General features: G+C 39.1%; 1 protein-coding gene across 1 annotated transcript in view; it reads left to right on the top strand.

Moving 5' to 3' along the window:
• The window catches only part of VWA3B (von Willebrand factor A domain containing 3B), a 216,764-nt gene that overhangs the window by 158,620 nt on the left and 34,960 nt on the right, over positions 1-23,184 (top strand). Inside the window, exons 20-22 of the mRNA XM_060309302.1 lie at positions 8,591-8,709; positions 13,744-13,794; positions 22,273-22,477. Of these exons, the coding sequence (XP_060165285.1) occupies positions 8,591-8,709; positions 13,744-13,794; positions 22,273-22,477 (375 nt within the window). The remainder of the gene's footprint in view (positions 1-8,590; positions 8,710-13,743; positions 13,795-22,272; positions 22,478-23,184) is intronic.

The following is a 23,184-nucleotide window of genomic DNA, read 5'->3' as shown; positions in this document are numbered from 1 at the left end:
TTATACAGCAGGTTCTTATTAGGTATCTGTTTTACACATATGAATGTATACATGTCAATCCCAATCTCCCAGTTCATCCCACTGCCACCACCCCCAAAACCCCGCTTTCCCCCCTTGGTGTCCATACGTTTGTTCTCTACATCTGTGTCTCTATTTCTGCTTTGCAAACCAGTTCCTCTGTACCATTTTTCTAGATTCCACATATATGCATTAATATATGATATTTGTTTTTCTCTTTCTGACTTACTTCATTCTGTATGACAGTCTCTAGGTCCATCCACGTCTCTACAAATGGCCCAATTTCGTTCCTTTTTATGGCTGAGTAATGTTCCATTGTATATATGTACCACATCTTCCTTATCCATTCTTCTGTCGATAGGCATTTAGGTTGCTTCCGTGACCTGGCTATTGTGAATAGTGCTGCAATGAACATTAGGGAGTATGTGTCTTTTGGAATTATGGTTTTCTCTGGGTATATGCCCGGTAGTGGGGTTGCTGGGTCATATGGTAATTCTATTTTTAGTTTTTTAAGGAACCTCCATACTGTTCTCCATTGTGGCTGTATCAATTTACATTCCCACCAACAGTGCAAGAGGGTTCCCTTTTCTCCACACCCTCTCCAGCATTTGTTGTTTGTAGATTTTCTGATGATGCCCATTCTAACTGGTGTGAGGTGATACCTCGTTGTAGTTTTGATTTGCATTTCTCTAATAATTAGTGATGTTGAGCAGCTTTTCACGTGCCTCTTGGCCATCTGTATGTCTTCTTTGAGAAATGGCTATTTAGGTCTTCTACCCATTTTTGGATTGGGTTGTTTGTTTTTTTAATATTGAGCTGCATGAGCTGTTTATATATTTTGGAGATTAATCCTTTGTCCATTGATTCGTTTGCAAATATTTTCTCCTATTCTAAATGTTGTCTTTTCGTCTTGTTTATAGTTTCCTGTGCTGTGCAGAAGCATTTAAGTGTCATTAGGTCCCATTTCTTTATTTTTGTTTTTATTTCCATTACTCTAGGAGGTGGGTCAAAAAAGATCTTGCTGTGATTTATGTCAAAGAGTGTTCTTCCTATATTTTCCTCTAAGACTTTTATAGTGTCTGGTCTTACATTTAGGTCTTTAATCCATTTTGAGTTTATTTTTGTGTATGGTGTTAGGGAGTGTTCTAATTTCATTCTTTTACATGTAGCTGTCCAGTTTTCCCAGCACCACTTATTGAAGAGACTGTCTTTTCTCCATTGTGTATGCTTGCCTCCTTTGTCACAGATTAGTTGACCATAGCTGCATGGGTTTATCTCTGGGCTTTCTATGCTGTTTCATGGATCTATATTTCTGTTTTTGTGCCAGTACCATATTGTTTTGATTACTGTAGCTTGGTAATATAGTCTGAAGTCAGGGAGTCTGATTCCTCCAGCTCCATTTTCTTCTCTCAAGATTGCTTAGGCTATTCAGGGTCTTTTGTGTCTCCATCCAGTAAAAAATGCCATTGGTAATTTGACAGGGATTGCATTGAATCTATAGATTGCTTTGGGTAGTATAGTCATTTTCACAGTATTGATTCTTCCAATCCAAGAACATGGTATATCTCTCCATCTGTTTGTGCCATCTTTGATTTGTTTCATCAGTGTCTTATAGTTTTCTGAGTACAGGTCTTTAACCTCCCTAGGTAGGTTTATTTCTAGGTATTTTATTCTTTTTGTTGCAATGGTGACTGGGATTGTTTCCTTAATTTCTCTTTCTGGTCTTTCGTTGTTAGTGGATAGGAATGCAAGAGATTTCTGTGCTTTAATTTTGTATCCTGCTACTTTACCAAATTCATTGATTAGCTTGAGTAGTTTTCTGATGGCATCTTTAAGATTATCTATGTACAGTATCATGTCATCTGCAAACAGTGACAGTTTTACTTCTTGTTTTCCAATTTGTATTCCTTTTATTTCTTTTTCTTCTCTGATTGCCATGGCTAGGACTTCCAGAACTATGTTGAATAATAGTGGCGAGAGTGGACATCCTTGTCTTTTTCCTGATCTTAGAGGAAATGCTTTCAGTTTTTCACCATTGAGAACGATGTTTGCTGTGGGTTTGTCATATATCGCCTTTATTATGTTGAGGTATGTTCCCTCTATGCCCACTTTCTGGAGAGTTTTTTTTTTTATCATAAATGGGTATTGAATTTTGTCAAAAGCTTTTTCTGCATCTATTGAGATGATCATATTGTTTTTTATTCTTTAATTTTTTAATATGGTGTATCACATTGATTGATTTGTTTACCTTGAAGAATCCTTGTACCCCTGGGATAAATCCTACCTGTTCATGGTGTATGATCTTTTTAATGTGTTGTTTATTCTGTTTGTTAGTATTTTGTTGAGGATTTTTACATCTATATTCATCAGTTACATTGGTCTGTAATTTTCTTTTTTTGTAGTGTCTTTGTCTGGTACCAGGGTGATGGTGGCCTCATAGAATGAATTTGGGAGTGTTCCTTCCTCTGCAATTTTTTGGAAGAGTTTGAGAAGGATGGTTGTTAGTTCTTCTCTAAATGTTTGGTAGAATTCACCTGTGAAGCCATCTGGTCCAGGACTTGTGTTTGTTGGCAGATTTTTATCACAGTTTCAATTTCATTACTTGTGATTGGTCTGTTCATATTTTCTATTTCTTCCTGGTTCAGTCTTGGATGTTATACCTTTCTAAGAATTTGTCCATTTCTTGCAGGTTGTCCATTTTATTGGCATAGAATTAGCTTGTACTAGTCTCTTATGATGCTTTGTATTTCTGTGGCGTCCATTGTAACTTCTCCTTTTTCATTTCTATTTTTATTGATTTGAGTCCTCTCCCTCTTTTTCCTGATGAGTCTGGGTAAAGGTTTATCAATTTTGTTTATCTTCTCAAAGAACCAGATTTTAGTTTTATTGATCTTTGCTATTGTTTTCTTTGTTTTTATTTCATCTATTTCTGTTCTGATCTTTATGATTTCTTTCCTTCTGCTAACTTTGGGTTTTGTTGGTTCTTCTTTCCCTAGTTCCTTTAGGTGTAAGGTTAGATTGTTTATTTGCGATTTTTCCTGTTTCTTATTGTATTGCTATAAACTTCCCTCTTAGAACTGCTTTTGCTGCATCCCATAGGTTTTGGATCATCGTGTTTTTGTTGTCATTTGTCTCTAGGTATTTTTTGATTTCCTCTTTGATATCTTCACTGATCTCTTGGTTATTTGGTAACATATTGTTTAGCTTCCATGTGTTTGTGTTTTTTACATTTTTTCCCCTGTAATTTATTTCTAATCTCGTAGCATTGTGGTTGGAAAAGATGCTTGGTATGATTTCAATTTTCTTAAATTTACTGAGGCTTGATTGGTGACCCAAGATGTGATCTATCCTGGAGAATGTTCCGTGTGCACTTGAGAAGAAAGTATAATCTGCTGTTTTCGGGTGGAATGTCCTATAAATATCAATTAAATATATCTGTTCTATTGTGTCATTTAAAGCTTGTGTTTCCTTATTAATTTTCTGTCTGGATGATCTGTTCATCTGTGTAAATGAGGTGTTAATGTCCCCCACTATTATTGTGTTACTGTCGATTTCCTCTTTTATAGCTGTTAGCATTTGCCTTATGTATGGAAGTGCTCCTATGTTGGGTGCATATATATTTATAACTGTTATATCTTCTTCTTGGATTGATCCCTTGATCATTATGTAGTGTCCTTCCTTGTTTCTTGTAACATTCTTTATTTTAAAGTCTATTTTATCTGATATGAGTATTGGTACTCCAGTTTTCTTTTGATTTCCATTTGCATGGAATATCTTTTTCCATCCCCTCACTTTCAGTCTGTATGTGTCCCTAGGTCTGAAGTGGGTCTCTTGTAGATTACATATATATGGGTCTTGCTTTTGTATCCATTCAGCGAGCTTGTGTCCTTTGGTTGGAGCATTTAATCCATTCGCATTTAAGATGATTATCAATATGTATGTATGTTCCTATTACCATTTTCTTAATTGTTTTGGGTTTGTTTTTGTAGGTCCTTTTCTTCTCTTATGTTTCCCACTTAGAGAAGTTCCTTTAGCATTTTGTTGTAGAGCTGGTTTGGTGGTGCTGAGTTCTCTTAGCTTTTGCTTGTCTATAAAGCTTTTGATTTGTTTGTCAAATCTGAATGAGATCCTTGCTGGATATAGAGTAATCTTGGTTGTAGGTTCCTTCCTTTCATCACTTTAAATATATTATGCCACTCCTTTCTGGCTTGTAGAGTTCCTGCTGAGAAATCAGCTGTTAACCTTATGGGAGTTCCCTTGTATGTTATTTGTCGTTTTTCCCTTCTGTGGTATAATTGTTCTCCAGTTTGTGAGTCCAGTGGTTATGGGATTTGATTTTATTGTGATTGCACCCCTCCTAGCATCTCATTGCGGCTTCTCCTTTGTCTTTGGATGTGGGGTATCTTTTTTGGTGAGTTACAGTGTCTTCCTGTCGATGATTGTTCAGCAGTTAGTTGTGCTTCTGGTGCTCTCGCAAGAGGGAGTGAGAGCACGTCCTTCTACTCCGCCATCTTGAAGCTACAATCCCATTATTGATAAAACTATTCTTAATAGAATTGATAAAACTATTCTCACCTATTGACAAAATTAGTGGTTAAGGTGTATCTCTGGTCTAACACTGGGAAAAATTCTAACAGAATCAGCCCAAACTAGGGCTGTCCATGAATTCCAGGAATTGTGGTCAGTATCTCTCTCTCACTCCCCCCCTCCCCCCTGCCCCCCCTTCCTCTCTCTGCCCTCCATCCCTCACAGTTAAAATCTTCTCACACAGGGTGTGATTAGCATCAATTTGGTAAGGCTTCTAGGTTTACCTCAAGAGAATTGAAGCAGGTAATACCTTGAGGCTCCCTTTTATTTTCAAACACTGTCCAGAAGCGTCTCCCATTAGTTGTTAATGCTTGATTTGCATTGTAAGAGGTAGCAAGTATCTTTGACCAATAGAATGAAACGGAAGCAAGGGTATACCAGTCCCAAGCCCAGGCATTAAGGCTCCTTGGCTATTTCTGCTTACTCATTTGTGCCTGGGAACATGCCTGGTCAAGCCTTCTAGAGACACGTGGAGCAGAGCCAAGTCCCCCCCAGTCATTCCAAGAAGTCATTCCTAGATCAGCCAACAGCTAGTTGGTTGTTCCATTATTTTGTTTTGAAAACATAAACAGTTATATGTATGTATTCCTATCTCTGTATTCCTTTCCTAGGTTTGCTGTGACAAAGTGTGCCGCAAACCGGGTGGCTTAGAAATTTGTTTATTCTTTCACAATTCTGGAGGCTGGAAGTCTGAAATCTAAGTGTTGGCAGGGCCATGCTTCCTCTGACTGCTCTAAGGAAGAGCCCTTCCTTGGCTGTTCCTGGCTTCTGGTGGTGGAATCCTTGGCATCCCGTGGCTTGGACCTGCCTTACTCCAGTCTCTGCCTCTGTCATCACATGGCCTGGACTTCTCTGTCTCTGTGTCTACATTTCCCTCTTCTTATAAAAAAAAAAAGAGCAAAAAAGAAAGAGGTAACAAGTAAACCATGTTCAGGAGGTGTGACCAGGTGGTTTCATTCCCTCTCACATAGTATCAGTTTCCTCATTAATCACACTCTCCTCCCCACCTGCTTCCCTACAGAAGCTGGGAAGCCATGATTCTGATCCCCCAAGTCCCTGTGAGAATGCCCCTTATGACCTCATAGTCACACTAAACTTGACATCATAAAGAGAATAGCCCATGGGACCTCCCCGTGACTACCATGTTGCAAAAACTAAGACCACAGACTGAAGGTGTGGAGTATGACTTTGTCTTTCCCTAAATCTGCATGCAGAAAGGCACGAGAGTGGGTACCCACGAGCCAAATTTGAACTCCTACCACACTGAAGTCCATGATGGCCATGCAAGGCCTGAGGTCCAAATCCACCAAAGAGGGAGGTAGAACGTTAAACGATGGGTTTTCTTTACGCACCGTCAGTCAGGCGTCCAGCGGACCCTGGTGAAATGGTGTAATGCTGCTAAATACTTCGTGGGGTTGATTTGCAGTTGAGCCATAAGCTGGCAATTTGCAGAGCTATTTATAGACTTCTAGGGGGTCTTTTTCCCAGGGGAGATACCTATGTAAGGGTCTTTCATTCTGTTGAGACTGATTATTTTTCCTCTGAAAGTTTATGTGAAATTTTAAGAGATGGTGTTTTTTGTTTGTTTGGTTGGGTTTTTTTTTTCCACTTCTGCAAATTTCATTAAGTTTTCAAAGTCCAGTCACCTCAGCTTTTAACCCACCATTTTGGCTTCTTCTCTTTGACAAAGATTGCTTAGAAGCCACATGATGACTTCTTGTGTCTGACAAGTAGCAAGGTTCGACTATTCAGCCAAACCAAATGTCTTGCTTTTCAGCCTTCTGAATCTTTGGCTATTTTGTTTGTCTCTTTTGGTCTTGATGTTTTAATTGCAAAATTATGTAGTTTGCAATTTCAGTATCTATTTTTTTACATGACTTTATTATTTAAAACACTGTTCTTTTTCTCATCCATTTGTTCTTAACGGCACTCTGTTCTTACACTTTTATATGACTGTTACATCTTTGAACAACCTAATCATACTTAATTTTAATCATAATTCATATAAAGTTATTGTTAGGTGGCTCGTAAAATTAATTTCTACTCACGTGAATTGATGTTCTGATTGTTGATTTGCTCAGCTACTGTTTTTAGCATTTTTGTGTATTTAGGAATTTTAGTACGTTGGCACATTTGTGTTTTTTTTTGCGGTACGTGGGCCTCTCACTGCTGTGGCCTCTCCTGTTGTGGAGCACTGGCGTCGGACGCGCAGGCTCAGTGGCCATGGCTCACGGGCGCAGCCGCTCTGCGGCATGTGGGATCTTCACGGACCGGGGCACGAACCCGTGTCCCCTGCATCGGCAGGCAGACTCTCAACCACTGCGCCACCAGGGAAGCCCAGTTGGCACATTTTGACAAGATTTTTAAAAACCTGTTTTTTTCTCTGTCTTCTGTTTAGCAGTTACCTAAATCCATCCCCTTGTACCCCAGTCATTGGTATTTAGAGCTCTTGTCCCATGATGATACTGGGATAGTGTAGATTGAGGATGGCTTGGTTCAGTTCTTGGTTGTTAGACTGCACTAGTGTCCTCTCTCACCAGGCAGGGCCTTCTTGCAGGGGTGAGAGAACCTCATACTAGTGCTGGCTTCAGGCACTGAGCCTGACTCAGAGTCCCACTTGCTTTCTGGGTGTTGAGCTCCCACCGCCCCTGCCATCTTTGCCCACGAGAGTCAACAAACACACAACTTCAGCCCTGCTGACTTATTCAACTTTCTGTCTCTAGAAATACATCAACCATGCATCTTTCTTTTTCCTTCTCTCCTTCTTCCTTTCCCTTCTCTCCTTCTTCCTTTCCTTCCTTTCTTTTTATGCATTTTTTCCTTAAATAACAACAATACAATTTTTGTATGATTTTGAAGGCAAAGGGGAACATAAAACATGAGCTCTGTATCATCTGGATTGGAAGTAAAAATTTACTTCTTAAAAGTGATTCCCACACTTTTTAAAATTAACATATCAATTTATTGAAATTACTGATAGAAAATATTCTGAAAGTAAATATCACAGGTCCCTGTTGTCAAGGCCAAAGCTTTCTTTCATCTTATGATTAATTGGGTTTTTTTAAATTAATTTTTATTGGTGTATAGTTGCTTTGATTCCCCACATTTCTAAAATGCCTACATGCTCCTCGTGGTTGGAATCATACACAGTATCGAAACACTGTTAGACCTTGTATTCTCCTGTTAGACTTCTTCTTTTTATGTAAATAATAAGACATGGAATAAGCCTTTTTGCAAGCATACGTTTATTCATTTATCAACAGATATTTGTTGAGGGCCAGGCACTGTTCTAGGTGATAGGAATACAGCAGTGAATGAAACAAAGTAATATGCAGACAGGTAAAAGTAAAATATTACAGGTGCTGTTAAGATAGCATGGAATCAGAGGCATCCCCAAACCCAGAAGGAAGCATCAGACACAGACAGAAAGAACTCAAAAAGATGCCCTCTCATTCTGGTACTCTGTTGTTCTTACAGAAAGTGGTTTCATTGATCACTAAGCCTTCTTTATTTGACATGTATAAGGATCTCTTACAAATTGATAAAGAAAATGGTCAAAAGATATTAACTATAATCAGATATTCTTAAGAGAAAATCAAATATAAAATAAATATGTGAGAAAGATGTTTAACCCAGCTAGTAGTTTACAAAGCAGCAACAATGATATTCTATTTCTTATCGCCTGTGCCCTTCAATTTGACAGAGGCTTATTAAGATAACACTTGATTCTGATTTGGGTTTCCTGAAACAGGTTTTTTGGGGGGGGGGGTATTTTTTAAATATATAGTTTTAAAAATTGGAAGGAAAAAGTTAGCAGTGATATCTCTGATTCTTATTTTTTTTATTTTCTCTATTTTCTAATTTCTCTACAAATATAATGTCTTGATTTTATAGTCAGAAAAACATACTGTACAGCCATTAGATCCATTTCTGAAGGCACGTGTTAGCCTATCAAGTGACCCTTTCCTTTGGCATTGGCATATAGGTGTTCCCTCTGGCGCATGTGTGCAGTGACACAAATAAGATGACTTTAATTAACCCCCAAGGAGCGAAGCTTAATATCTACAAGCAAAAAGTGGAGCAGGCAATTAAGTCCTACGACAAGTGAGTATTACACCTGGCTACTCTTTAATGGATGTGGAATTTGTTTTGGCTTGTTTTCCCTTCTTTTAGCTTAAATTTTTCATCTGGCGCAGCTGTTTAACAGTGGTCCGTGAGGAATATTAACAGCAGCAGCAGCTAACCTAAGGGGCTTCCTCTGTGCCAGCACGGCGTTAAGTACTGGGCTGGCCAAAAAGTTCGTTCGGGTCTTTCCGTAAGGTGTTACAGAAAAACCCGAGCAAACTTTTCGGCCAGCCCGATGCTTTACCTGAGTATGTCCAGCGGGGTTTTCGAGAAGCCATCTTCCCTTTCCAAACTCTGCAGAAATCTCATGTTTCCATGAGCTCTTTAAAGCTTTGCTTTTTAGCAGAGCGAATTGGACCATTTTAGGATCTAACATTCTGTAAAGTGACACCACACCACAATAAAGAAACGCCACAATAATGAGATAATTGATTTAAACAATTTTTATAGCAAAATCAAGAAGATGACCAAGTTGACTACAGTGAAAACTGTACTCTTAACTAGCCACTGTGTTAGTACTGAGTGAGGGGGCCTTTTTTCCCAAGGGCAGATAACCCAGGGTTTGCTGGAGAAGGAGACCCAGGGTCCTTGAATCCCAGCCCCTTCCTGGGGCCTGGCTCCTTCCGGCCTGACCTGGGAGCCTGCCTCAGAGTGTTGGTGGAGAACACAGCTCTGGGGCTAGAATCTCACCCTCTCCCAGCTCTCTAATCACCTCCGCACCCTGCCCCTCAGCACTTAATTAGTCCTTGGTGCACACGCTTGATTAAACGTTGAGCTACCCAGCTCCTCCAGGCAAGCCTATTCTTGGTTCTGGAAGCTGTGCAGTTGGGTTTTAATTAATACCATGTGGTTGGGGAAAAGGTAATAAAGTACGCCAAAGTGAACGACGGGGCCCAGGCCAGCATTTACTGATCTGTTGTCATTTTGCAGCGTGTCTAGTGTGTGTTCAAAAAAAGTATAAAGCCTGACTTCTGTTGCCTGGAGTGCACGACCCAGCCCAGAGGCTGGCCTTTCTGCCCCACGCCCATCATGGTCCTCTCCAAATCTCCTTACACTTGAGCCTCCTCCACTGCCCTTACCTGAGAACTGAGGCTGTGTCGCATGGGCTCCTGCAGCTGCCTCCACGGGCTTCTCAGGTCTTCTCTGAGTCTTTGTGGGCCCTTCGTTTCTCTCGAAGGCAGGCTGAACTCTGCCAAGGCTCGCCCTCCCCTGTGGGCCTGAGACTTTGCTCTGTAGTTACCCTCTTACTGGTGCTGGCCCTCTTCTCTGCCTCCCCGCCCCTGCACCAGGCAGTCCTTCCCTTGCCTTGAAGCTCCACTGCCCCTCTTCCTGCCCCCTCCCACCAGCTGTCCTCTTTCTTCCGTTCTTGCCCCAGCGCCAGTGGCCCTCCCCAGAGAGGCCTTTCCCCAACGACTCTGCACCACCCACCTTGCGTGTGGCCCTTGGAGCGCTCACAGCTTCTGTACAGGCCTGTCCCTTCCCTGCGAGGATGTTGGCCCCCGAAGGCAGGCGCTGGGCTGCCTGCTTTCCCCCTGGTCTTCTCCTCTTCCTAGCAGGTGTCACTATATATATAATATATATATATATATATTTTTTTTTTGACTGTTGGAATTTAATTTGAATTTGATCTAATTCAAGTTTACTTATTAAAATTGATCCAATTCAGTTATTCAAAATGAAATATAATATCATTCATATTGTAATTTAATTTGCTTGACTCATTCAAATATTTGAGTGCTGTAATTACCTGGCCTGTGAAAGCCTGATGCCAGGCCATGAACTGGGGCTTTGAGGTCAGATAGCTGCTTGACAGGTCACAGGACACTTGGGAGCTTCACTTGCAAGATCTGGCCCACGGGGCAGTTGTGAGGGTTACGTAAATTATATACAAAGAGCAACACATGTTAATTATTTCCCTCTTTCATTCCCTATATCTGCTGATGCTAAAATAACCATAAATACATGGAATGGAAGGGTCACACAGCTCTTCCCACTGAGCTGACCCTTTCCCGAGAGTTTCCAGGACAGGGACCCTTCCTTCCCAGGCAGAAGAGAGTCCTTCGTTAATGGCAAAACCAAAATACAGACATAGTAGTGATTTGTTCCAGTTCTTACTTCCAATGAGTGAATCCGGAAAAGCCTTTTAGTACCCTTAGAGGAATATTATACTATATTGTTTATTAAAATGATATTAATTTAAATATGATCATTAACATTTATTTTAATATGATTAATGTTTGATATTATTGATTGCATTAGTATTAATTATTTGGTATTAATAACTTGATGTTTATTTTAAATGAATTATTTATTTAATATTGTTATTTAATAATATTAACATTAATATTATACAGAACAAAGCTTCCTGATCTTTTGTATTCAATAGTGTTGAAGAATTTTGCTGGCATAAATGTCAGTTCCCTTTTCCATCTTGCTTCATCTTTCTAAAGATATGCGGAATATGAAAAGATGAAAAGTAATTAATGAAACTTAGTTTATCCCCATCTCATCCCCAATACAACATTTCTAAGGAGTTTCCCACCACAAGTAAGCCAGATATAACCCTAAGTCCGTATGGTTAGGGATGACCAAATGAGTGGGAAGTTCACAGTCCTCTGGCCAAAATAGTGACATAAACTAGCAGTTTTGGTCACACTTAGTGCCCATGTGTAGGAGTCCTTCTGGTTCAATATTTTAAGAATTGCAGAAGCAGTTTTGGCTTTGTGTGTCTGAGCATAAGCTCTGAGTGAGGATTACCAGGGTTGGCTGGATTCTGGGGTGACTTTTCCACAGCCTGTGTTGTGAATCTGAGGTCAAGGTCTCAGCCCTCAGATCCACAGGAGAAGCATCAGTTCTGGCTCAGGGACCAGGCATAGTAGCCTCTGCTTATCATCGATTTGCTTGGGCTGCTGACTAGACTTCTGAAGTGTCATTAGTTACAAGTTGCTTTGCAAATGAGCCACTCGGTACAAGTGGATTTACAAACTAGAGGTAGAGAAAGCTTCTAAACGCTACACTTAGCCAAATTTCAGTCTCCTAAAGCAAAGAGGAAAACTGTGGTTTGTCAAATCCCAGCATCCCACAAGGACTGCCCTCGTCCCGCACGCTTAGAGGCTTTCCCACGGTTGCCTTCAGGGACGGTGGAGCCGGGATTCACACACTCTCTGCTGCCCTCAGCTCACACCCACTCGCTTTTTCTGCCCTGTGTGCTTTGAAATAGTTCAGTGAAGGCGGAAAACAGAGGAATAATAGAGGTTATGGAAATACCCTCTTGGAAAAATATTTTCTGAAGAACCAAATTAAAATTAGAGACATGTCCTAGCTAATTGGACCCACATTCACCAACTGTTTCTGAGTGTCTAAGCCTCACCCTCCTTCAGAAGCTGGAGGGAATGAGCCTTAGTTATTCCTGGTCACTTTATACATATAGCTCACTTAATCCTCACAACTGCAAGGGTAGGTGGTGTTATCTTTGTTTTATCAATAAGAAAACAGTGTTTCAAAAAGTTATGTAACAGGTTCACATGGTGGCAAAGTGGAGATGCTGGAATTTGAACCCAGACCCACGTAGCTCCCAAGCCCTCATCACACCCCTAGCCTCCCTACTCTACTGCCTGCACTTTCAAGGTTTAGACTTAAAAGGATTTACAGTTTTGTTTTGTTTTTTTTTCCCCAGAAATGCACATAAGCCTTAGAAGCCCATTGTTTCATCAACCACATCATTAAAGAAAACCATTTCCAAATAGACCCCAAAGAACTAAAAACATCAAGAGACACAGGAGCCGAGCGGGCTTATTTCCCACTTCCTGACTCTTCCTGTCACTTACAGAGCGTGGACCTGTGTGAGACACAGTTCTGTGTGCGGTGCACATAACTTGCTCGTTGAGTCTGCACTGCAGCACTGGGAGGGAGGTACTGTGATTACCCCCTTTCTACAGAAAAGTTGGCTACTGGCCCAAAGTCTCCCAGCTAATAAGAGGAGGAGCTAGCTGAGCTTTGGACCCAGGCAGTCTGGCTCCAGGGTCTGTGCTTTTCACCCCCGTGCCAGAGCCCCTTTCCATGATCTCACCAGGCCTGTGATGGTAGATCAGGGCAGGATAACACCACCCAAAGTGTGCTCCCAGAGCCCTGTGCCACGGACTCTGGGTCCAAGGATTAGAAGCATGCCTCCTGGGGAGAGGCAGTATTCTCCCACCCCATTTTATTGAAGCTTTTTTGCTTCATGGAACACCAGCTCACAACCTGTGGAGCCAGTGTTCTGTGCCCTGTGCCCTAGTAAGCCTGATTTGGGTGATGATGTAGCACTACAGAACTGGGCTGGAAGCTCTGGAAAAAGCACCTCTGATTAGTAACAAGAAAAGGAGCTGTAACTACCTGATAGAAAGCACTGGCTCCAACTTCCTCCTTCCTTCTTGGGCTGCCAGCATCTCTCTGCAAACACGTTCGGTGAGCTTTAGTCTCAGCCCCACCAGCTCTCGGTGCTGGATAAGTAAGGCGCTTCATCTGTCTGCCCCCCTTAGCGGCTGCATTTGGAAAACAAGGAGATCAGGCTGGTTGATCTCTAAAGTGTGTCCCAATCCTCTTATTTATGACCCTATTAACCTTTTATTTTTGCTCTGAGAATCCAGACAGAAGAATGTCTCCAGAAGGCAGGCTAAGGGCACACATATTTTTCCTTATGAAGAAAAGCAGTGGGTGTTTAGAAATATCTTCATGCAGAGATAATGAGGAACAGTTTGTTTGCTGCCTTTTCTCAGTCCGGGTTTTACCTGATCCAGCTGAGAGCTGTGCCCTCCTTTAATATTTAGCATGATTGCCCCAAAGCCCCGAGGCTTCTGCAGTGATGCTGAGCGTGGGAGACGCTCACATCCAATCTCTTTGAGCGAGTGGCAATGACATGGTCCAGCGGTGGTGGTGCTGCGGGGCTTGGAATCTCCCTTGCCCGGGTTCAGCTTTTTGTCATGAAATGAACTGTTGCTACTAAATAACTATTGTTGATTTTTTTTTAAACAGGCGCCTGAATAAAATTGTTTGGCAAGCATTATCTCAAGAGGAAAAGAAAAAGTAAGCCAGTTTCTTCTCACTTGTTAAAAATTTTTAAAATTTTGGTGAAATTCACATAACTTACAATTAACAGTTTTTAAATGTACAATTCAGTGGTATTTAAGTTATTCAAAATGTTGTGCAAACCACCACCTCCCTCTAGTTTCAAAACTTTTTTATCATCTCAGAAAACACCTTGTACCCATTAAGTAATCCTTCCCCATTCCTCTCTCCCCCTCTGGTAACCACCAATCTGCTTTCTGTCTCTGTGAATCTGCGTATTCTGGGTATATCATATGAAAGGAATCACATATCATGTGACCTTTTGTGTCTGGCTTCTTTTACTTAGTTAATGTAAAAATTTAATGTTTTCAAGGTGCCTCCAAGTTGTAAGCACATGTAGTATTTCCTTCCTTGTTATGCCTGAGTAATGATCCCTTGTATGTATATACCACAGTTTGTTTGTCCATTCTCCCATTGCTGAATATTTGGGTTGTGTCTACTTTGGGGCTTTTATGAACAATGCTGCAAAATACGTAGACGTTTCTGTGTGGACATGTGTTCTCATTTCTCTTGAGTACCTACCTAGCCGTGGATATCCTGGGTCACAGAGTAATTCTGTGTTTAACTTTTTGAGGAACTGCCAAACTTCTCATTTACTTTCCGCAACTGCATCTTTTTACATTCCCACCTCGTACATACAGCAATGTATGAAGGTTCTTGTTTCTCCACATTGTTGCCGACACTTGTTATTTTTCTCGTTTTAAAAAACTGAAGTCGGGCTTCCCTGGTGGCGCAGTGGTTAAGAAACCGCCTGCCAATGCAGGGAACACGGGTTTGAGCCCTGGTCCGGGAAGATCCCCTTAGTGGAGCAGCTAAGCCTGTGCGCTACAACTACTGAGCCTGTGCTCTACAGCCCACGAGCCACAATTACTGAGCCCATATGCCGCAACTACTGAAGCCCGCGTGCCTAGAGCCCATGCTGCACAATAAGAGAAGCCACCGCAATGAGAAGCCCATGCACCGCAACCAAGAGTAGCCCCCGCTCACCACAACTAAAGAAAGCCTGCGTGCAGCAACGAAGACCCAGTGCAGCCAATAAATAAATAAATAAATTTATATAAATAAATAATAATGTTTTGCTAGTAATATGGTGAGGCTATTTAGTTCTATATTCATAAGCAGAAATAATCGTGTAGTTTTCTTTTCTTTAGGATCTTTGTTTGGCATTGGTATCAGATGAATCTTGTCCTCATATAATATATTTGGAAGTGACTCCTCTCTTTTGTTTTTTTGGGATTGAATAGGATTGATGTTAATTGATCTTTTTACGTTTGGTAGAATTCATCAGTGAGGCCTTTTGGTCCTGGGCTTTTCTTTGTTGGGGGATTTTTGATTACTGATTCAATGTCTTTATTATAGGCTATTGAGATTGTCTATTTTGTGTGAAGTCAGTTTTGGTAATTTGTGTGTTTCTAGGAATTTGTCCATTTGTATAGATTATCTAATTTGAAAACATACAGTTGTTCATATTATTCCCTATAATCCTTTTAATTTTTGTAAGATCAATAGTAATGTCCTTGCTTTTGTTTCTGATTTTAGTAGTTCTGTCTTTTCTCCTTTTAGTCAGCCTAGCTAAAGCTTTGCCAATTCTGTTGATATTGTCAAAAACCAACTTTTCATTTTGTTGATTCTGTTATTTTTCTGTTCTCTCTTTTGTTTATCTCTGCTCTAATCTTTAATATTTCCTTCCTTCTGCTGGCTTTGGGTTTAGTTTTCTCTTCTTTTTCTTGTTCCTTAAAGTGTACACCTAGGTTGTTGATTTGAGATCTTTCTTTCTTTTTATTAGACATTTACAGCCAGAAATTTCCCTCTGACCATTGGCTTTGCTGCATCCCATGTGTTTTTATATGTTGTGTTTTCATTTTTATTTATCTCAACGTATTTTCTAATTTCCAATTTCTAATAGTGATTTCTTTTTTGACCCATTGGTTGTTTAAGAGTGTGGTGTATATTTATATGTATATACTTCCAGTTTTCCAGTTTTATCTCTGTTATTATTTCTAGCTTCATTCCACTGTTCTGGAAAAGGTACTCTATATGATTTGATCTTTAAAATATTTTGAGAATTGCCTTATGACCTAACATATGGTCTATCCTGGAGAATGTTGCATGTGCATTTAAGAATACTTATTTTACTGTTGTTGGGTGAGGTGTTCTATATATAAGTCTAGTTGTTTTATAGTGTTTTCTAGTTCTCTGTTTCCTTTATGATCTTCTGTCTGGTTGTTCTATTATTGAAAGTGGGATATTGAAGTCTCCTTTTTGTACAACTGTCTATATCTTCCTTCGATTTTGTCAATGTTTGCTTCATATACTTTTGGGCTCTGTTGATAGATGATATGTATTTACAGTTGTTATGTCTTCTTGATGATTTGACATTTTTATTAATATAAATAATGTCCTTCTTTTTCTCTTGTAAAAGTGTATGACTTAAAATCTATTTTATCTGATATTAGTATAATCATTCCAGCTCTCTTTTGGTTATTATTTGCATGGAATATCTTTTTTCATTTTATCATGTTCAATCTATTGTGTCTTTAAATCTAAAGTGGGTCTCTTTATAGTAGCATATAGTTGGATCATGGTTTTTTAATCCATTCTGCTTATCTCTGTCTTTTAACTGGTGAGTTTAATCCGTTTACATTTACAGTAACTACTGATAATGAAGGACTTACTTCTGTCATTGTGCTGTTTGTTTTGTATATGTCTTGTCTATTTTGTTTCTCAATTCCTCCAATATCGCCTTCTTTTGTATTTGATTTTTTTTCTAATGTATCATTGTGATCCCTCTTCATTTCCTTTTTTGCATAGTTTTTCATTATTTTCTTAATGATTACATGGAGATTACAGTTAACATCCTAAATTTATAACAAAGTAGTTTGAATTGATACCAACTTATTTCCAATAGTGTACATTATCTCTGTCTCTATCCAGCTCCATCCCCTCTTTATATTGTTAATGTCACAAATTACATCTTTTACATTATGTGTCTGTTAACATAGCTTTATAATCATTGTTTTATGCATTTGTCTTTTAAATAATATAGGAAACAAAAGAGGAGTTACATACCAAAAATACAAGAATATTAGCTTTTATATTGACATATGTAGTCATCTTTGCCAGTCATCTTTATTTCTTCATATGGCCAGTGTAACTTGTCTTCCAGTGTCCTTTTATTTCATCCTGAAGAGCTCTCTTTAGCATTTCCTGTATGGGGAAGCCCTACTAGCAACAAACACCCTTAGCTTTTGTTGTGTGTTAACAAATGTATTAATTTCTCCTTCATTTATGAAGGATAGTTTTGCCAGATATAGCATCCTTGCTTGATAGTGTTTTCCTCTCAGCATTCTAAATATACCATATCAATGGGACATCTCTGGTGGTCCAGTGGTTAAGACTCCACGCTTCCAATGCAGGGGGCTTGGGTTCGATCCCTGTTCAGGGAACTAAGATCCCACATGCCATACAGCGTGGCCTAAATAAATAAATAAATAAACAAACAAGCAAACCCTATCTCTGCCTTCTGGACTTCATGGTTTCTCATAAGTAATCAGCTGTTGATCTTATTGAGGATTTCTTGTTCATGAGCCACTTTTGTTGCTTTCAAGATCCTCTGTCTTTGTCTTTGTCTTTCAACAGTTTAATTATAGTATAGTGTCTTGGTACAGCTCTCTTTGAGTGTATTCTGCTTTTCATTCACTGTGCCTCTTGGATTGTGTAGATGTATGTCTTCCATCAAATTTGGAGAGTTTTTGGCCATTATTTCATTTTTGCCAAATATTTTCACGCTTTTCTCTCTCATTTCCTTTTGGCACTCTCATAATGCATATGTTGTTAAGCTTGATAGAATCCCATATGTCCTTTAGACTCTTCTTCATTCTTGTATTCTTTCTACTCCAGACACTATGTAATCTCATTTGATCTATCTGCAAATTGGCTGATTCTTTCTCCTGCCTGCTCAAATCTACTGTTAAAACCCTCTAATGAATTTTTCATTTCACCTATAGTACTTTTCAGCTCTAGAATTTCTATTTGGTTCATTTTCATAATTTCTCTTTATTGATATTGTCTAGTTGCTCATATATCATTCTCAGGATTTCATTTAGTTCTTTGTCCATGGTTCCCTTCACCTCTTTGAGCATATTTAAGACAGTTATTTTAAAGTCTTTCTCTACCAAATCCAGTGTCTGGACTTCATCTGTCAGTTTCTTTTTTTCCATGTGAATGGGTTATATACTTCCATGTTTCTTTGTGTTCTTTGCAATTTTTTATTGAGAACAGAACATTTTGGACATTGTAATGTAGTAACTCTGGAAATTAGATTCTCGACCCTTCCCAGAAATTTCTGTTGTTGCCTGATGAAGGCTGCACTTGTCTGTTTAGTGTCTTTCCACACTGTTTTTGCAAAGACTATATTCCTTGTCATGTGTGTTCACTGAAGTATTGTTTCATCTCTGTGGTCAGCCAGTGACCTGACAGAGATTTCCCTAAATGCCAGCCTCTGTCTTCATCAAGCATTCCCCTGGATACTGTAAGTATTCAACTAGATTCCAGAATTTCAAAATAGCTAATTCTATCAATAGTTGTTTTGGTGAAAAGACAAATTCCTTGATTTCTCTACTCCACCACCTTTCATGACATCACTTCCCTCCTCACTATCTAAAGCAAGGTTTGAGTAAGTTATGAGGCCTTTATTATATTGAGATAGTTTCCTTCTATTCCTAGTTTGTTGAGTGTTTGACTTTTTAATCACGAAAGAGTGTTGAATTTTGTCATGATTTTGCTGTATCAATTGAGATGATCAAGTGGTTTTTTTCCTTCATTCTGTTACTGTGATGTATTATATTGATTCATTTTTGTATGTTGCATTCCAGGAATAAAATCTCACTCTTCATGGTGTTTAATCCTTTCATAATATGCTGTTGAATTTGGTTTGCTAGTATTGTGTTGAGGATTTTTGAATCAATGTTCACAAGGAATATTGGGCTGTAGTTTTCTTGTAGTATCTTTGTCTGGCTTTGGTATCAGGGTAATGCTGGCATCATAGAATGAGTTTCAAAATGTTCCCTGCTCTTAAATATTTGGAAGTATTTGAGGAGGATTGGTGTTAAATCTTCTTTGAATGTGTGGTAGCACTCTCCATGGAAGCTACATAGTGCTGAAGTCAAGCTTGTTGGAAATTATTTGATTACTGATTCAGTCTCCTTACTAGTTATAGGTCTGTTTAGATTTTTTATTTCTTCCTGATTCAGTCTTAGTTGGTTATAATTTTATAGGAATTTATCCATTTCCTCTAGGTTATCCATTTTGTTGGTGTATAATGGATCATAGTAGTCTTTTATGATCCTTTTTATTTCTGTGACAACAGTTGTAATGTTCACTGTTTCCTTTCTGATTCTAGTTATTTGAATCTTCTCTTTTTTCCTCTTAATCTAGCTAATAAGCATTTGTCAGTTTTGTTGTTCTTTCCAGAATCTAACTCTTAGTTCCATAGATTTTTTTCTATTGTTTTTCTATACTCTATTTCACTTATTTCTGCTCTAATCCTTATTTCCTTCTTTCTGCTAACTTGGGTTTAGTTTAGTTTATTCTCCATTTTCCCAGTTCCTTTAGGTGTAAAGTTAGGTTGTTGATTTGAGATTTTTCCTCTTTTTTAATGTAAATATTTAGCACTATAAATTTCCCTCTTATGACTGCTTTTGCTATATCTTAGACATTTTGATATGTTGTATTTTTATTTTAAAATATCTCAAGATATTTTATAATCTCCCTTAGGATTTCTTCTTTGACCCATTGGTTGTTTAAGAGTGGGTTGTTTAATTTCCACATATTTGTGTATTTTCCAGTTTTCCTTCTGCTAATGATTTCTAGTTTTATTCCATTGTTATTGGAGATTATACTTTATATGATTTTATCTTAAAAACCTTTAATACTTGTATTCTTATATGTGGTTTATCCTGGAGAGAATGTTCCATGTGTACTTAAGAATATGTATTCTGCTGTTGGCTGGTGATGTGTTCTGTATATGTCTGTTAGGTCTAATTAATCTATAGTGTTTTTCAAGTCCTCTGTTTCTTTATTGGTCTTCTGTTTGGTGGTTCTATCCATTATTGAAAATGGAAATTGAAATCTCCTTTTATATTGTTTCTTTCTATTTCTCCCTTCAATTCTGTTAATGTTTGCTTCTATATTTGGGAGCTCTGAAATTAGGTGCATATGTATTTATGATTGTCAAATCTTCCTGGTAGATAGACCCTTTTACCATTATATAATGTCCTTCTTTGTCCTTGTAACAATTTATGACTTAAAATAGTCATAATTTGCTAATTTATTTCTTCTGATTGACGAAGTGTGCTTTTGAAGCTCTCTAGTGAATTCTTCAGTTATTGTATTATTTTTCTATATATATCTTTATTGGAGTATAATTGCTTTACAATGTTGTGTTAGTTTCTGCCGTACAACAAAGTGAATCAGCTATATGTATACATATATCCCCATATCCCCTCTTGAGCCTCCCTCCCACTCTCCCTATCCAACCCCATTAGGTCGTCACAAAGTACCAAGCAGATCTCCCTGTGCAATGCAGCAGCTTTCCACTAGCCCTCCATTTTGCTCAGTTAATGTATTCTTCAGATCCAGAATTTCTGTTTGGTTCTTTTTATAGTCTCTATATCTGTTGATATTCTCATTTTGTTCATGCATCATTTTCCTGATTTCATTTAGTTGTCTGTATTCTCCTTGAGCTCATTGAGCATTTTTAAGACAGTTATTTTCAGTTGTTTGTCAGGTAATTCATAGATCTCCTTTCTTTAGGGTAGATTTTCTGGAGATTATTTTGTTTCCTGGATTGGGCCATCTTTCTCTGTTTCTTTGTATGCCTTAGTATCTTTAGGCAATATTGGGCATTTGATAAAACAAACACTTCTCCCAGTCTTTACAGGTGGCTTCTTACAGGGGAAGACCTTCACCAATCATTCTGGCTAGAGATTCTGGGACCCTCTCACACCTTTTCTGGGGATATGTCTTCTCTAGGCTTGTGCATGTCATTTCCCAGTTGAAGAGGTTTTGCCCCTGTTTTTTTCTTAGGAACCCGTAATCTCTTGCTCTCCCTGGTGTCTGTCTTTAGTACGGCAGTATCTCTGGTGCTGTAACCACCCATGAAACTTGCCTTTGTTCTCAGCTGCCCCAACCTGGCATCCAAAGTATACTGCCATTTTTATCAACATTCTGAGTCAAGTGAGACAGAAGCCAGTCTCCCAGGAAGCGCCACAAAAGACCAAAATGTTGGATACGTGTTGAATAGGAGTTTTCTCCCAGTTGCTCTGCAGTGTGCCAGGGAAGGGGAGGGGCTTGGCCAGACAAAATGCAACACATGTTCCTACTCGCTTCAATGCCTACTCTTGTTGGCTTTGTGGTGCTGGAGGGCAGGTACATTTTAACTGGTTTCTAGAATTCTCACAAAGGCAGTTTGGTCTTTATATGGTTAGTCAGTGTCTTTGTGGGGGAATAAGGGCCTGGGGTTTCTCATTTCACCACTTTGCTGACATCACACCAATTTAGATTTTTTAATAAGAATTTTTGCTGTCTTCTGTTGACAAGTTTGTTTGTGGATTGAGTCCTGTGAATGTACTGGTTTAACAGTGTGCTCTTCCAACACCCGACATCTAAAAAAATGCCATGACATTTTCAACAATAAGAGAATGACAGTTATGAAATGTTTTTCCTCCCCCATGTCCCTCAATCAGTCAATCTCTGTACCCGCTTCCATGAGTATCTGACTCATAAGTACTGGGACTGGAAACAGAATCCAGGACTTGGGACCTCCACACCCCACTGGGTTCCCCTGGAATCACACAGCTTGTTCATCAGCTGATAGAAAGTTTGGCTTCTGTTCTTTGTGTACCAAAACAGTGAAGCCAGAAAGTTTAGGTCTATTTAGGCTTACAAGAGGAGAGAAGATAAAAATAGCTAACATGAGCTAATAGGAGAATTACTGCACTGAGACAAATATTTGAGTTTAGGGTTTGCTTTGTTTTCCAGAGTCACTGCTAGGCATAGTTGTGTGAAATGTCTTTGAAACTCACTGTTGGTTCTGCCAAATGTTAGACCTAGGGAGAAAGGAATGGGTTCCAGATACGCTGAAAAAATTGTTGAAAAAATAACTTACGTGTATCAAACTTCTATAAAATCAGATCATCAAATTAGGTAATGGGGAAAAGTGCCTACCGTGACTCGGAGATGATTGTTTCTGACTTGCATAAACTACCAAAGCCCTGACAGGCCAGAAGGCATGGCTGTGATTCTGTCAACTGACACCTGACATCTGCTTTGACAGATGTTTCTCAGGGGAGGGTTTACAGAAAAAACATCTTTCCATATGTTCTACTATGTTCTACTGTGATTACTTTATGTTTCTCTTTCTTCTTCTTTTTTTAGGTTAGGTGCAAACAAACCAATGCGTTACTTAGAAAACAAGGCAGCTTTAAACAAGGCATTAGAACGGTTGAATTGGCCCATTTCCTTGAAGGAGCTGTCAGTGCTGGAGAATGAAATCCTAGCTGGGAAAATGTATGTGCAGCAGGCCATGGAGCTCCAGGAGGCTGCCAAGAAGGAGAATCATGTGAGCAGGGCCCTTGAAGAGGTGTGTACCGTGGAGGTTGTCTGTATTCCCTCCCTCCCTCCTATCCCAAGCCCTTGCCATTCCTGTGCTGGCCTCCCCTCTCTCCCACCTCCCACTGCACTGATTTCTAAGAGTTACAGCCAACCCACTTAAGGTCTCAGGACTTCTTTCAACAGAAAGGAAATGCCATTTGATTTTACTCTGGCCTTATTTTTTAAACAATACGTGTTTTAATTGAAAAATAAATCTAAACAGAAGTATCGTGTAGTGATTAAAAGCCTGGACTTCGATATGAGCCGGACCAAAGTCCAGCCTCAGACCTACCACCTAATCCCTGTGTGATCTTGGCCAGTGACTCTGTCTCTCTAAACCTTAGGGGTTTTTTTTAAATCTGTAAAATCAGAGTGTTAATAGTATCTGCCTCATAGGCTTGTTACGGAAGCAAAATGAGCATTTAAAGTACTTAGTATTGAAAGCTCCCCACATAAGTGTTTGCAATTATTATTACTAGTAAAACAGACCTTCTACAAGGAAAATTTATTTTCTGGCAGCCATATTATTTATTACCACTTTGTATCGTTTACTTTTAATTGTTTCTTTTCCTTGAATAAATTTTACACAGAATTGCAGTTAGAGTATCCATAATCATTTTATGGTCTGCTTTTCAACGTCTCATATATTTTCTTGGTGTTTTTGCTGAATCATCAGACTGATATTTTTTGTGGTTA

The sequence above is a fragment of the Globicephala melas genome, chromosome 12, assembly GCF_963455315.2.
Source record: "Globicephala melas chromosome 12, mGloMel1.2, whole genome shotgun sequence".
In the NCBI taxonomy this organism is placed as follows: Eukaryota; Metazoa; Chordata; class Mammalia; order Artiodactyla; family Delphinidae; genus Globicephala; species Globicephala melas.
The sequence above is the reverse complement of the archived record's forward strand: the minus strand, read 5'-3'. Positions and strand labels throughout refer to the sequence as shown.